The sequence below is a fragment of the Sminthopsis crassicaudata genome, chromosome 2, assembly GCF_048593235.1.
Source record: "Sminthopsis crassicaudata isolate SCR6 chromosome 2, ASM4859323v1, whole genome shotgun sequence".
In the NCBI taxonomy this organism is placed as follows: Eukaryota; Metazoa; Chordata; class Mammalia; order Dasyuromorphia; family Dasyuridae; genus Sminthopsis; species Sminthopsis crassicaudata.
This window is the reverse complement of record NC_133618.1, coordinates 320170690-320183671: the sequence shown is the minus strand read 5'-3', so window position 1 is coordinate 320183671 and position 12982 is coordinate 320170690. Positions and strand designations below refer to the sequence as shown.

Here is a 12982-nt window from a genome sequence, read left to right as displayed (position 1 = left end):
TCTTTCTTTTTTTTTTCTTTTTGATTTGTTTTTTCTTGTACAGAATGGTAATTGTGGAAATATGTGTAGAAGAATTCCTTAAACTGTATTGGATTACTTGCTTTCTATTTGGAACATAAGGTTTTGCAAGGGTGAATGTTGAAAACTTTCAATGCATATATTTTGAAAATAAAAAGCTTAAAAATACCTTGTAGCCTCTCCCCAACTTCTTCCAGCCATATTGGACATTATAATCTTCTCTTTTACCATTCTCATCCCTTCCTGGTTAACCTGAATACTTCCATCCATTCAAACTAACTTTTTTTCTTACTAATCCATGGTATTCCATGGCCTTTCTCCATATCTTTGCTATACCTGACTTTCATGCCTGGAATGGACTCCTTCCTTACCTACATTTCATAAAAATTTCTTTCTTTTTGGTAACATAGTTACCATCTTAGTCCAGACCCTGGGCACCTCTTGCTGAGATTTGCCCTTAATTTGCCCTCCTTACCTTAACTCATTCCCTTCATGGATCTAGTTCATAGCAGTTTGCCTACTGCTAAAGTGAATTTCTTTTAAACACAACTCTCACCATAATTTCTAATTGCTTCTAGGATAAAATACAAAATCTTTTATTTATCATTTAAAACCTTGTATTTAACAAGCCCCAAAGCAAGAGAATTGAAATAGCTCTGGAGGAAAAAAGTGGAAAGCAAATAAATAGTTTAAAACATAAAGTGGAAAAATTTTTCCAAGTAGTTACCTCCCTGAAAACACAATGGAATAATCAAAACTGCCTGGGTGAGACAATAAGAAATATTACAAGGTCAAAAGATTGAGAAACTAGAAGAAACATGTATGTCTACTTATCAAAAATAGACCTGGAAAATGGGTAATTTAAAAATATTTATAAACATATGATTTCCTGAAATTAATGTTCTACTAAAAAAACAGATTACCCATTTATGAAGAAATCATAGGAACTTCCCAAACTACTTATCTTCATTTGACTCCAGTCTGTCTTTCTGATTTCATGTACATTATTCTTACTCTTTGTTGCATCAGAATTGGCCACTTTGACATTTCTCACATGTCGCACTCCATTTTCTATTTTCATTTCTTTGCTTTGGCTGTCCTTACTTCTTCCTGATTGAGTACCTCCCTTCCTTTAAGATGCAGCATAAATAATTTCTTCTGCCTGATACTACAAAAGCTCTCTCTACCAAATTATCTCATATAACTACTTTATATATAGTGATATATATATATATATATGTATTTATTTCTTAATAGCAATTCATAAATGCATATTGAATGATTGAAAGAAAGAATCTAATTGACATCAATAACATATAATTGATTTCTCTGGTCCTTATTAAAGTTTCTTTTCTTCATTTCAGTTTCCTTTATGACTAGTCTGAATCCGTTTGTTTTGCTATTAACTGACTATTCCTTCCTGAAATCTGCCCTCCTTCTTAATCCCTCTGTCAATTCTCCTTCTCCCTTTCTGGTTTTGTTTGTTTGTTTATTTTTTTAGTTTGATGTGTATCTGTAACAATCTGTGTGTGAATATGTATATGTTTTTCAAGTTTTCATCATCTGATTAAGAAAATCATGATAATGTGCTGACTACTCCTTTCTCTCCCTTTTCCATATTTTTATGTGCTGCTTTTTGTATAATCTAGTAAAGAGAAATAAATTTCTTTCCTTTCTTCTTTAGTTTATTCCTCTTTTCATTCTTTTCTCATTTTAAAACTAATAAAATCCCTTAATCTCAGGCTTTGTATGTTACTTAATTTCCTTTATAAACTGCTAAACTATGATTCTAAAGGGATCTATCTAGTCTGCCTTCTTTTGTTAGAATGTTAAACTCATAGTCATTGCTACTCCTTCCAATTAATCAAATGTAATTACTGAACTAGGGTTCTCTTGAATCTTGTTTTCATTTCAAATCTATTACTCATCTGGCCTTTTGATTGTAACACTTGAAAAACCTTATTTATTAACACTTGTTATAAAACACTTTTTTATTAAAGGTTCATTTTTTTTTTCTCTTTTGGAATATTACAGAGTTTTTCAGGGCAAGTTTTTTAGGTTATAAATCTTTAGTTTGTATCATTTTGAGTATCATACTCAATGATTTTCTTTCCTTTATAGTAATTTTAGTATTCCCTTATATGATCCTTACTGGTGTTCGTTGGTACTTACAGTCTTACTTTTTTGCTTGCCATATTTTTTTCATTTAGAAGCTCTGTAATATTGGCTAAAAATTCTTGAGAACTTTCAGTTTGGGATTTCTTTCGAGTAGGGAGTTAAGTGGACTGGACAGTTTTTATGATTTATATTTATATGCTTCAACATCATTTTCAGAGAGTTTTGTATTTCTGAAATTATTTCCTTTGGCTTGTTTTCCAGATCTATTTTTGATAAAAAGATAACTGACATTTTCTTCTTTTTTCAAACTTTTGACTTTCTTCTAGTATTTTTTTTTTTTTTTTGTCTTATATAGTCATTAAGTTTTGATTGCTCCATTCTGTTTTCCAATAATATGCAGCTTGGTCATTCTTATCCAAACAAGATATCTCTTAATGTCTGGATTTTTTTTTGGTACTCTTCGCACATTCCTATTTTGTCACTTGGTTAATGTGATAACTTCTTTCAATAAAGGAGTAGATGGTAGAAAGAGCAACTAAATATGCAACTAAAGTTTTTGCTTTTTTCCAAAAAATACATTAGTTAAATATGAAACCAGATTCTACTTTTCCCACCTCCAAAGAAAAATAAAGAATTAAGTTAATAAAAAGTTCATTGTAGTCTAAATTCTTGGGTAATTTTGCTTTAAGATTTTACCAGTGACCTAAAAAAATTATAATTTTTGTATGTTTCATTCTTAACTTAGAATTGTGAATCAAGACCTGGAAGTTATCAACTGTCTTTGTCTGAGTGGCGAATATGGCAAAATTGTCCTTTTCCTACCCATCAAGTTGACCATTCTGATCGCTGCTACCACTTCATAAGTGTTATGAAAATGATAGATGAGATAAGAAACGAAGAGGTATGGTTTTAAATAGAATTTTTTCATTTTCTTTGTCATACCTTAGGGCATTTTAAAATGGATATGAGAATTTAATCTTTATTTTAAGCTGAGGTAAGTGGTTAATTTTATTGATTATAGAAATAATTTTATTTATTTTTTATTTTTATTTTTTGCTTTTGACCCTCTGACTTCTGATAAAGGTTTACAGAAGAGTAGGCATCAGTAAGTAGGAAAATAAGATAGTAATTTGAAAACGTGGGTAGATGTATACACACATACAGTACATCAGCATATATAACATACCACTATATTTGTTAGTAACACTGATCTTAATAGATTAAATAATTTCTTAAATTTTGAAAGACTAATTAAACTATGAGACCATTAGAATTCACAAATATACCAAATACATCTTGTAATAGCAGTCTTCAGAATTTTTGCCTTCATGTTCAATATCTTGATTAATCTGTGCTGTAGTTTTTGCTTATTCTATATATCATTCTTCATATTCCTTACTATTCTATCTTATCTGGGATATTTTTTACTTTTCAAATTAATATGTACTTTAAGCAAATATAGCGTAAATTTTTAATTTCTGATTCTTCTTTTGCAGAATCTTAATTTTGTTTAGAATAAATAAATTCCCCTTGTACACTTAAAAAACTTCATTTACAAAAACTTTAAGAACATGTTCACTGTATAAAGGAAATGTTACATTCTTCTGGTTAGTGTCTTAATTTACATTTTTATACAATAACTTTTTAAAATTAAATTTTATTTTTTAAATTAACATTTATTTTTTCTTTCCATATTCTCTGCATATTGGAGAATGTTGTAACAAATTGAAATAAATATCCATTGTTAAACAAAACAAATTGTATGTTGCCTGTGTTGAAATAATAATGGATAATTATTTCTGTTTATTTAGGTCAACACCCTCTGTTGAGATTTGGATATTGTTCTTTATTATCAATCTTCTGGAGTCATGACTGGTTATTGGATAGACTAGAATTTTTTTAACTCTTTCAGAATTCTTTTTTTTAATCAACATTTTTATAATATAAAAAAGTGTTTTTCAAGTTTTCTTCTATCTCTTTAATATTCTGTTAAGTTCAGTTAAATCCATAGACTGTAATTTATTTAGTTATTGCTCAACTTATGCGTACCTCTTAGTACTTTGATACCACACACAAAAAAAAGCTGCTCTAACTATTTTTGTATACATAAGTTTTTTTCTTTTTTTGATCTTTTTGACTAGAGGCTTAATAGTGATTATAGTCAAAAGGTGTGTATATAGTTCATGGCTTTTTGGGCATAGTTTCAAATTGATTTTTTGAATTTATTTTCTAATTCATTGTTATTCCAGTTGTGATTTAATGTGCCTGTTTTCCTATAGGGCCTTTAACTTTTGTGATAGGATTATAAGTTGAAAGGTAATTTAGAAGCCCTTCTAGCTCATCTTTCTTATTTTTTCATTCTTAATCACCTGATAAGATGAAAAATCTGTGTCCCTGGGGACAATCACTTATCCTGCTTTGGATCTTAGTTTTCATATCTATAAAATGTGGGAAAACAATTGTAATCATGAAGATCTCTTCAGCTTTAAATCACTGAACATAAATCAGATCAAACCAGTAAAAAAAAAAAAAAGAGAGAGAAGAAAAATAAAATGCAAACAACAAAAAGAGTGAAAATACTATATTGTGAACCACATTCAGTTCCCACAATCCTCTCTCTGGGTGTAGATGGCTCTCCACATCACAAGATCATTGGAACTGGTCTGAATCATTCCATTGTTGAAGAGAGCCACATCCATCAGAATTGATCATCATATAGTATTGTTGTTTAAGTGTATAATGATCTTTTGGTTCTGCTCATTTCATGTAATGTTCTGTTTTTCTAGATTGTAATCGTTCTATGTGAGCAAGTTTCTTTGGGGAGCTTCTGGAGGCAGCCTTAGTTTCAGTTCAGTTCAGTAATCCCAAATCTATCCAGGAGTTAAAATCTGGATGCTTTATTGTGTCCTTCAAAGTCTTGAATCTTTTCCTGGGGTTTGTTTAGCTTTAATAGAGGCCTATCTCTTTCCTTGGTTCCTTGATGAGCTCCTGTCAAAATGTCTCCAGCCAGCTCCAGTCTCTAGCTCCCTCTGAATCCAAAGCCTCTAGTCAGCACGAAGGTAGACTTGGGAATGAATCAGACTCTGCCTCCAAGAGTGTGGGATTTTGGGTTTCCCAATCATAGTTGTGAATCTCCCAGAAGTCTATGAGCAGGCTTTTCCTTTACACTTGTGAATCTCCTAGACTTGCGAATCTCCCCACTGAAATCCTGGCTCTCCGAATCTCCTCGAGCTTCCCTGAAGTTCTCCCGGGAAGTCTTATTCTTGACCCAATCCAGACTGACTGTCCCCTTGAATTTTGGTTCCTTATATCCTCCCAGAGAATGGGCTTGTGGGTACTCCCTGGACTTGTGGGAGCTCCTTAAAGGACCAATGAGCGAACTCCTTTAAAGGTGTGAACTCTGAACTAGAGAATTGTTAAGTAGTATGCTAAATTAGATAATTATATCCATTTCATTGACTTAGCACCTTGTAAGAATCCTAACATCTTCACTCAGCATCAATGCATGTAAGTCTTTCCAGGCCTCTCTGAAATCATCCTATTGGTCATTTCTTACAGAACAATAATATTCCATAACATTCATATACCATAACTTATTCAGCCATTCTCCAACTGATGTGCATCCACTCAGTTTCCAGTTTCTGGCCACTACAAAAAGGGCTGCCACAAACATTTTTGCACATGTGGGTTTCTTTCCCTCCTTTAAGATCTCTTTGGGAGATAAGCCCAGTAGTAACAGTGTTGAATCAAAGGGTGTGCACAGTTTGACAACTTTTTGGAACTTCCTAGTTCCATACTGCTCTCCAGAATGGTTGGATCTGTTCACAGTTCCACCAACAATGCATCAGTGTCCCAGTCTTACCACATCCCCTCCAACATTTGTCATTATCTGTTCCTGTCATCTTAGCCAATCTGAGAGGTGTGTAGTAAATACCACTTGGTTTTTGTTTTTTTTTTTTTTTAAGTATAAAATGAAAGTTACATTATTTTTAAAACTCTCTTATCTCTGTATTTCCTTTTTTCGGGGAAGGAAACGAGCATTTGTTAAACACCTGCTAGGTGCTGGGCGTTTTGGCATCATAGTTGCTGATCTACTTTACTCCTACTCCAATACATCCTACAAAAATAACCAAGAGAAAGGAGGGAAAACCCTTATAATAAACTAGCTTAAACAAATTAGCTTGTTACAAAATGTATCTATATCAAGACCTTGTTTAAAGTGTATTCCCTTCTCTGTATCTGTCTCACATTGCTCTCTGTGAAGAATGGCTTAAAATGCTTTATAAGTTTTCTGGAGACACATTCTAGAGATTAGAGTCCTTAAGTCTTTTAAAATTGTTTTTAAGTTGTTGCTGTCCTTGAATAAGTTGTTTTCCTGATTCTGTTCATGTCAGACTGTATCATCTCATAGTACTCTGAACTCTGATTCTCTGAAATCATGTCCCTTGTCATTTCTTATATTGCAACAATATTCCATTACATTCATACACAATAATTTATTCAGTCTTTCCCCAGTTATATAAGAAAGTATTTTAGGTACTTTCTTGGATTCTAGGTATTTTCCTTTTTTCCCTCCTCCCTTTCACTATTCCTTCAGGATCAGGAAGTTTGCTTTGCATACTATTGCTCCCTCCCTTATAATATCTTTCCTCACAATCCAACACCTCATTCCAGCATGTTTACATAGTTTTATGTAATCCTGTGTCAAACTTTTTGTGTGTATAATTGTATGTGTTCAGGTTTCCTTTATCCATTTCAGATAAGAGCAAGACTCATTTGATGCTCATTCCCTCTACCTTTTCCTCTATGATTGTATACTATATTCCATGATTGTGTGCTGTATTCTTTTTTGCACCCATTTATGAATATATTGTATCTAGGATATACTATAACATATTTAACATGTATAAGACTCCCTGCCATCTAGGGGAGGGGATGAAGGGAAGGAAAGGAAAAGTCGGAACAGAAGTAAGTGCAAGGGATAATGTTGTAAAAAATTATCTATACATATATATTGTCAATAAAAAGTTATTCCCCCCCCAAAAAAAAAGGATTCCTTATTACCCCAGGATCAAATATAAAATTGTCATTGGCATTAAAGCTTTTTAGAAGCTGTTTCTTCCTTACCTTTCCAAATTTCTTATACTTTATTATCTTCCATGCACCATATAGGCTAGCCCTACTAGCTTTTTTGCTATTCCTTACTAACAGTGTTCTGTCTCTTATTCTTCTTGCTTTTTATTTGCTGTTACCCATCCCTGACATGTTTTCCCTTTTCATTTTCTCTCTTCAAATCTCTACTTTCCTTCAAGACTGAGTCCAAAACACACATTCTGCTTGAAGATTTTCCTAATCCCTCTGATTACTGGTGCCTTTTCTTTTTAGCTTACCTTGTATGTGTTTTGAATATACTTATATGATTGAAGGTTATTTTGTGCGACTTTTGTACATACATACACACACACACACACACACACACACACACACACGTTTTCTGAGCCTTTTAGTATATAAGCTTCTCAAGAGCAGCAACTTAAATACTTTTGTATTTGTCTTCTCAGTGCCAAACAATGCTTAGTACATAATAGGAACTTAATAAATACTTGATAGGTTCTTCAAGTCTGTAAAAAAAAAAAAAAAAAAAGAACTCTTAATCCTTTATAGTATACAAAGGTGTTCTTCCCTCTTTCATCTCCTGAAGGAAAGAGATCATCTTGCATTGGTGTAAATTTTGCCATTACTTGGGAATGGCAGGGAAAAAACTATAATAAAACATCTGACAGTCTTTTCAAGACATTGTACAATTTTTTTGCCTTCCATACTTCCTGGCATCTGTTTTTCTTGGTGGTGTTTCTCATAATTACATATTCAGATAAATGGCCATGTTGATTTCCTATTTGTCATTCTCCTTAGGAAGGCTGTATTTATTTATTGTGGTCTTCTCACTATTTTCATTATTGTAGACCCAGTTTGTTCAATTGCCTTTCATCAAAAATTAATCGAGTTCCTACCAAGACATCCGAAGCTGCCCACAGCTTTTGTTTGTAAAGAGTTCCTAAAACAAAATCAGATTCTTTCTTCCAATAATCTGCTTTTCATAGTCTTCTGTGTCTTATTTTATGCAGCTGCTTCTATTGCTCGTATTTATATGAATACGTAGATAGAAAGACACATGTCTATCTATAGCCTTTGCATTTTTGTAAAGTTTTAACATAATTTGAGGAAAAGAGACTTTGTGACTCTTTCAGATCTGATTCTCTGATTAACAAGTATTTTTATTTTAATTCATTAAACCAGGGAGATCCTTTATAATAAAGATTTTGGTTATAATATAGCTTGGACAAATAGATCCTCTAGGATTGAGTAAAGTTGTATTACAGAAGTAAAAAGAAAAAAATTTAATATAAACATTCTACTGTTAATGCTATTTATCAGTGAGACACAGAGAATACAGCACTTTTCAAAGAATTTTCAAAAGTCACAAAGAGGGTAGTGGAGAAATTCTTGGCTTGGTAAATGTGGAGCATGGCGACATGTTTACCCAATGAAGAACTTCAAAGGAGAGCAAAAATATAAAATGTTATTGAGGAGATTTATGCTAGGAAGAGAACATAGAATGTTCATAGGCCAAAGGTTGACAGAGAGACCACAGAGTGTTATATTGGCACTTTCATGATGTCTGAAAACAGCAAAGAAGGCCTCTTGTCCATTGGATCCTTTTTCCAAAAGCAGAAGGAATACTTGAATCAAAGTGAACACTCACAAAAGCTAAATTTGTAGTTGAAGAGGTGTAACTTCACACCGTATTTTTTTCTGCTTACAATGAGTGATCGTAATAGTTGTTACATTTGTTAGTATTAATGACATGAGGTTTTGGGATTGTATTAAAATTGTAATTTTTTTTTAATTTAATAGTTTTTATTTACCAGATATATGCATGGGTAATTTTACAACATTGACAGTTGCCAAACCTTTTGTTCTAATTTTTCCCCTCCTTCCCCCCCCTCCCCAGATGGCAGGTTGACCAAAACATGTTACATATGTTAAAGTATAAATTAAATACAATATATGTATACATGGCCAAACAGTTGTTTTGCTATACAAAAAGAATCAGACTTTGAAATAGTGTACAATTAGCCTGTGAAGGAAATCAAAAATGCAGGCAGACAGCAACAGAGGAATTGGGAATTCCATGTAGTGGTTCATAGTAATCTCCCAGAGTTCTTTCGCTGGGTGTAGCTGGTTCAGTTCATTACTGTTCAATTGGAACTGATTTGGCTCATCTCATTGTTGAAGATGGCCACGTCCATCAGAATTAATCATCATATAGTATTGTTGTTGAAGTATACAACGATCTCCTGATCCTGCTCATTTCACTCAGCATCAGATCATATAAGCCTCTCCAGGCCTTTTTGAAATCATCCTGTTGGTCATTTCTTATAGAACAATAATATTCCATAATATTTGTATACCACAATTTATTCAGCCATTCTTCAATTGATGGGCATCCACTCAATTTCTAGTTTCTGGCCACTACAAAGAGGGCTGCCACAAACATTCTTGCACATACAGGTCCTTTTCCTTTCTTTAAGAAAGGGGTCAAAAGGTAAAATTGTAATATTTTAATGAAATATTGAAAACATCTTTTGTGTCCACTCATCTCCTGTAAATGAGATACTTAAATAGTTATAACTTCCTTCAATGCTACTATACTTTGTAATAATAGTATATATACAACATGACATTCAAAATTCAGAGTAAATCTTAATCAAATGAATAAACTGGAAACACTGTGATTTTTTTTCCCCCTACACAAATGATAAGACTCGTGTAAAACCAGAAAGGCACTAGTGAAGATGAGAAAAGTTATTCAAGGTCTTATGGTTGTAAGACCCATAGTTATTCCACCATTGTTGGACAGTAAAGTGATAATCAGAATAAGCCTCTTCTTTTTTGTTATAATGTTAAATTCTAGAAGGAATAGAGGTTTTAAAGTAGGATTACAGGTTCAAGGAGAAGGTCCTTATATTTAATAGCAGTTTTGGTGGTCTGTGGTAACTGGTGGATGCTTTTTCTTAACACGTTTCTGAGTAGTTTCTTCTTCATGGCCAGGAGTGAAATTACTGTTTTTTTTTTTTTTTTTCCTAACACAAAATATCACTTCAATCAGGCAAGAAAAGGAAAAAAAAACTTTACAAAAATATATAAATATCTGTTTTTTCATCATTTTGCCTTATTTGTATTGAGTAGGATGGGGAAGATAATGGACACTGTACTGTAGTGATTAGTCTACCATTTGTATTATAAGGAGAATTTAAAAAACAAAACAAAACTCAATAATTAGAAATACTTATTATGTATTTATTTCCCAAAGATCCACTTATCCCTTCTCTGGTCACAAGCAAATAGGAAGGTAATTGTATTTCATCTATAGTCTCTACCTAGGAATTTTTAAAATTTTTAATATTTTATTTTTCCCCAGTTATATCTAAAAATATTTTTAAACATTAATTTTTAAAACTTTGAGGTCCAGATTCTCTCTCTTCTTCTTTCCCTTCCCTCCCTTCTCCCCCCATTGAAAATGAAAGCAATTCAATATAAATTATACCTATGTAGTCACGCAAAACATTTCCATAAAAGTAATGTTGTGGAAGAAAAACTAGACACCCCCCCCCCCAAGAAAAATAAAGTTAAAAAAAAAAAAGTGTATTTCACTTAGCATGCTGACACCATCAGTTTTTTCTTTGAGTATAAATGGATTTTCACAACTCTTTCAGAGATGTCTTAGATTATTGCTGAAAAAAATTGTCATTCACAGCTGATCATTTTACAATATTATTACTTTATACACTACATTTCACTTTGCATCATATTATGGAAGTCTTTTCATGTCTAAATGGGTATTTTTGATGTTAGGAATATTACAAATGGTATAGAATTAAAATAATGGTAGTTTTAAAATCTTAAAAAAGCTCCTCATTTTTTCTCTTGTGGAGAGAAGGCAGCATTGTGGAATTAACATAAATTTTAAGGAATCCATAATAGAGTAATCAAGGTTCTCAAGTCAAATTAAATAAAATTGAAATAAATCTGAAATACCTTTCAGCAGCTTAATAAAGGTAGGATATTTTATTTTCCCTAGTGTCCTTGTAAGATCAATGATACTTTCAATTTTGTTCTTATTTGATCTTGTAACTCATAACAATATTACTTAGAAAAGCAATTTCTCTCCTTTCTAAGGTCTCTTTTGAGAACTTTTTTTATTTTTTCAAAAGCATCTCCTTACTTTCGAAAGTAGCCATTGGAGTAGTCAGAGTGTTAAGAAAGCTGATCATCTGTTATTTAAAACACAGAGCTGGTGAACATTAAAGGTAGAGAATAAATACCATTTTTTGGTATTGCTTGAGAGTTTTTAATTAAGCAGTGGCTTATTCAGAAATGGTCTTTGCAAACACATATCAAAGACTTTTAGTGCTTTCTTTATTTTTGTATATCAGTCAAAAGGGTAAAAGGTATATCAAGATGTCTTAGAGTCAAACTTTCTGACTACAGAAATACAATATGGCATTCAAAATTCAGAGTAATTCTGAATAAAATGAATAAACTGGAAACACTGTGAGATTTTTTTTCCCTGACTCTAGGTTTGGCACTATACCACATAGCTGATCCAAAATGTCCCAGAGATTGTTGGTAAAGATATAGACCTAGAATTCAATAGAGAGAGTAGGGCTGGAATATGTACTTTTAGGAGTCTTCAGTATAGAGATGGTAAATTTATGAAAGTGGTTTTGATTATTAAATAGAGAATAAAGAACAGTTACCAGGATGGAATTTTGTGGTGTAATTACAATTAGAGAGCATAATAGGGAATATGATTTAGCAATGGATACTGAAGAATAAATAGTAAAAAGAATGACTCTGAGACAAAAGAAGTACCAAGTCATATCAGTGTCATGGAAGCTCAGAGGAAGAGACCATGCAAGAGAAGAGGTTAATCAGAAGGATAATAATGTTGAAAAAGCCATTACATTTGACAATTTTTAAAAATACTTTATTTTTTCTTTAATTTTTAATATTTGTCTTTTAAAACAATTTTGAAATTGGAAATTAAGACAACTTTGAGATACTACTTCATACCTTTCAGATTAGCTAAAATAGGAAAAGATAATGATAAATGTTGGAGGGGATAAATGTTCCCAGTTATGGGAAAACTGGGACACTAATACAGTGAGAGCATTTTGTAACTATGTCCAAAGGGCTATCAAGCTGTGTATACCTTTTTGATCCAGCAGTGTCTCTACTGGGTTTGTATCTCAAAGAAATCATAAAAAGGGAAAAGGACCCACATGTGCAAGGTACATTTTTGTAGTGGCAAGGAACTAGAAACAGAGTAGATGTCTATCCAATAAGGAATAGCTGAATAAGTAATGGCATATAAATGTTATGGAATATTACTCTCCTACTGATACATTGTTAGTAGAACTGTGAACGGATCCAACCTTTCTGGAGAGCAATTTGGAACTATGCTCAAAAAGTTATCAATTTGTGCAAACCCTTTCACTCAGCAGTATTTCTACTGGGATTATATCCCAAAGAGATCTTAAAGGAGGGAAAGGGATCCACATGTGCAAAAATGTTTGTGGCAGCTCTTTTTGGCATCAGTGCTTTGTTTGGCAGCTCCAAGAAATTGGAAACTCAGTGGAGGCCCATTAATTGGAAAATAGCTTAATAAATTATGGTATATGAATGCTGTGGAATACTATTGTTTTATAAGTAATGACCAGCAGGATGATTTCAGAAAGGCCTGGAGAGACTTACATGAACTGATGCTAAGTGAAGTAAGCAG

General features: G+C 32.5%; 1 protein-coding gene across 2 annotated transcripts in view; it reads left to right on the top strand.

Moving 5' to 3' along the window:
* The window catches only part of FANCM (FA complementation group M), a 93570-nt gene that overhangs the window by 40735 nt on the left and 39853 nt on the right, over positions 1-12982 (top strand). For both annotated transcript variants that reach the window (XM_074290167.1, XM_074290168.1), the window contains exon 13: positions 2882-3037. In XM_074290167.1, coding sequence (XP_074146268.1) covers positions 2882-3037 — 156 coding nt within the window. The remainder of the gene's footprint in view (positions 1-2881; positions 3038-12982) is intronic.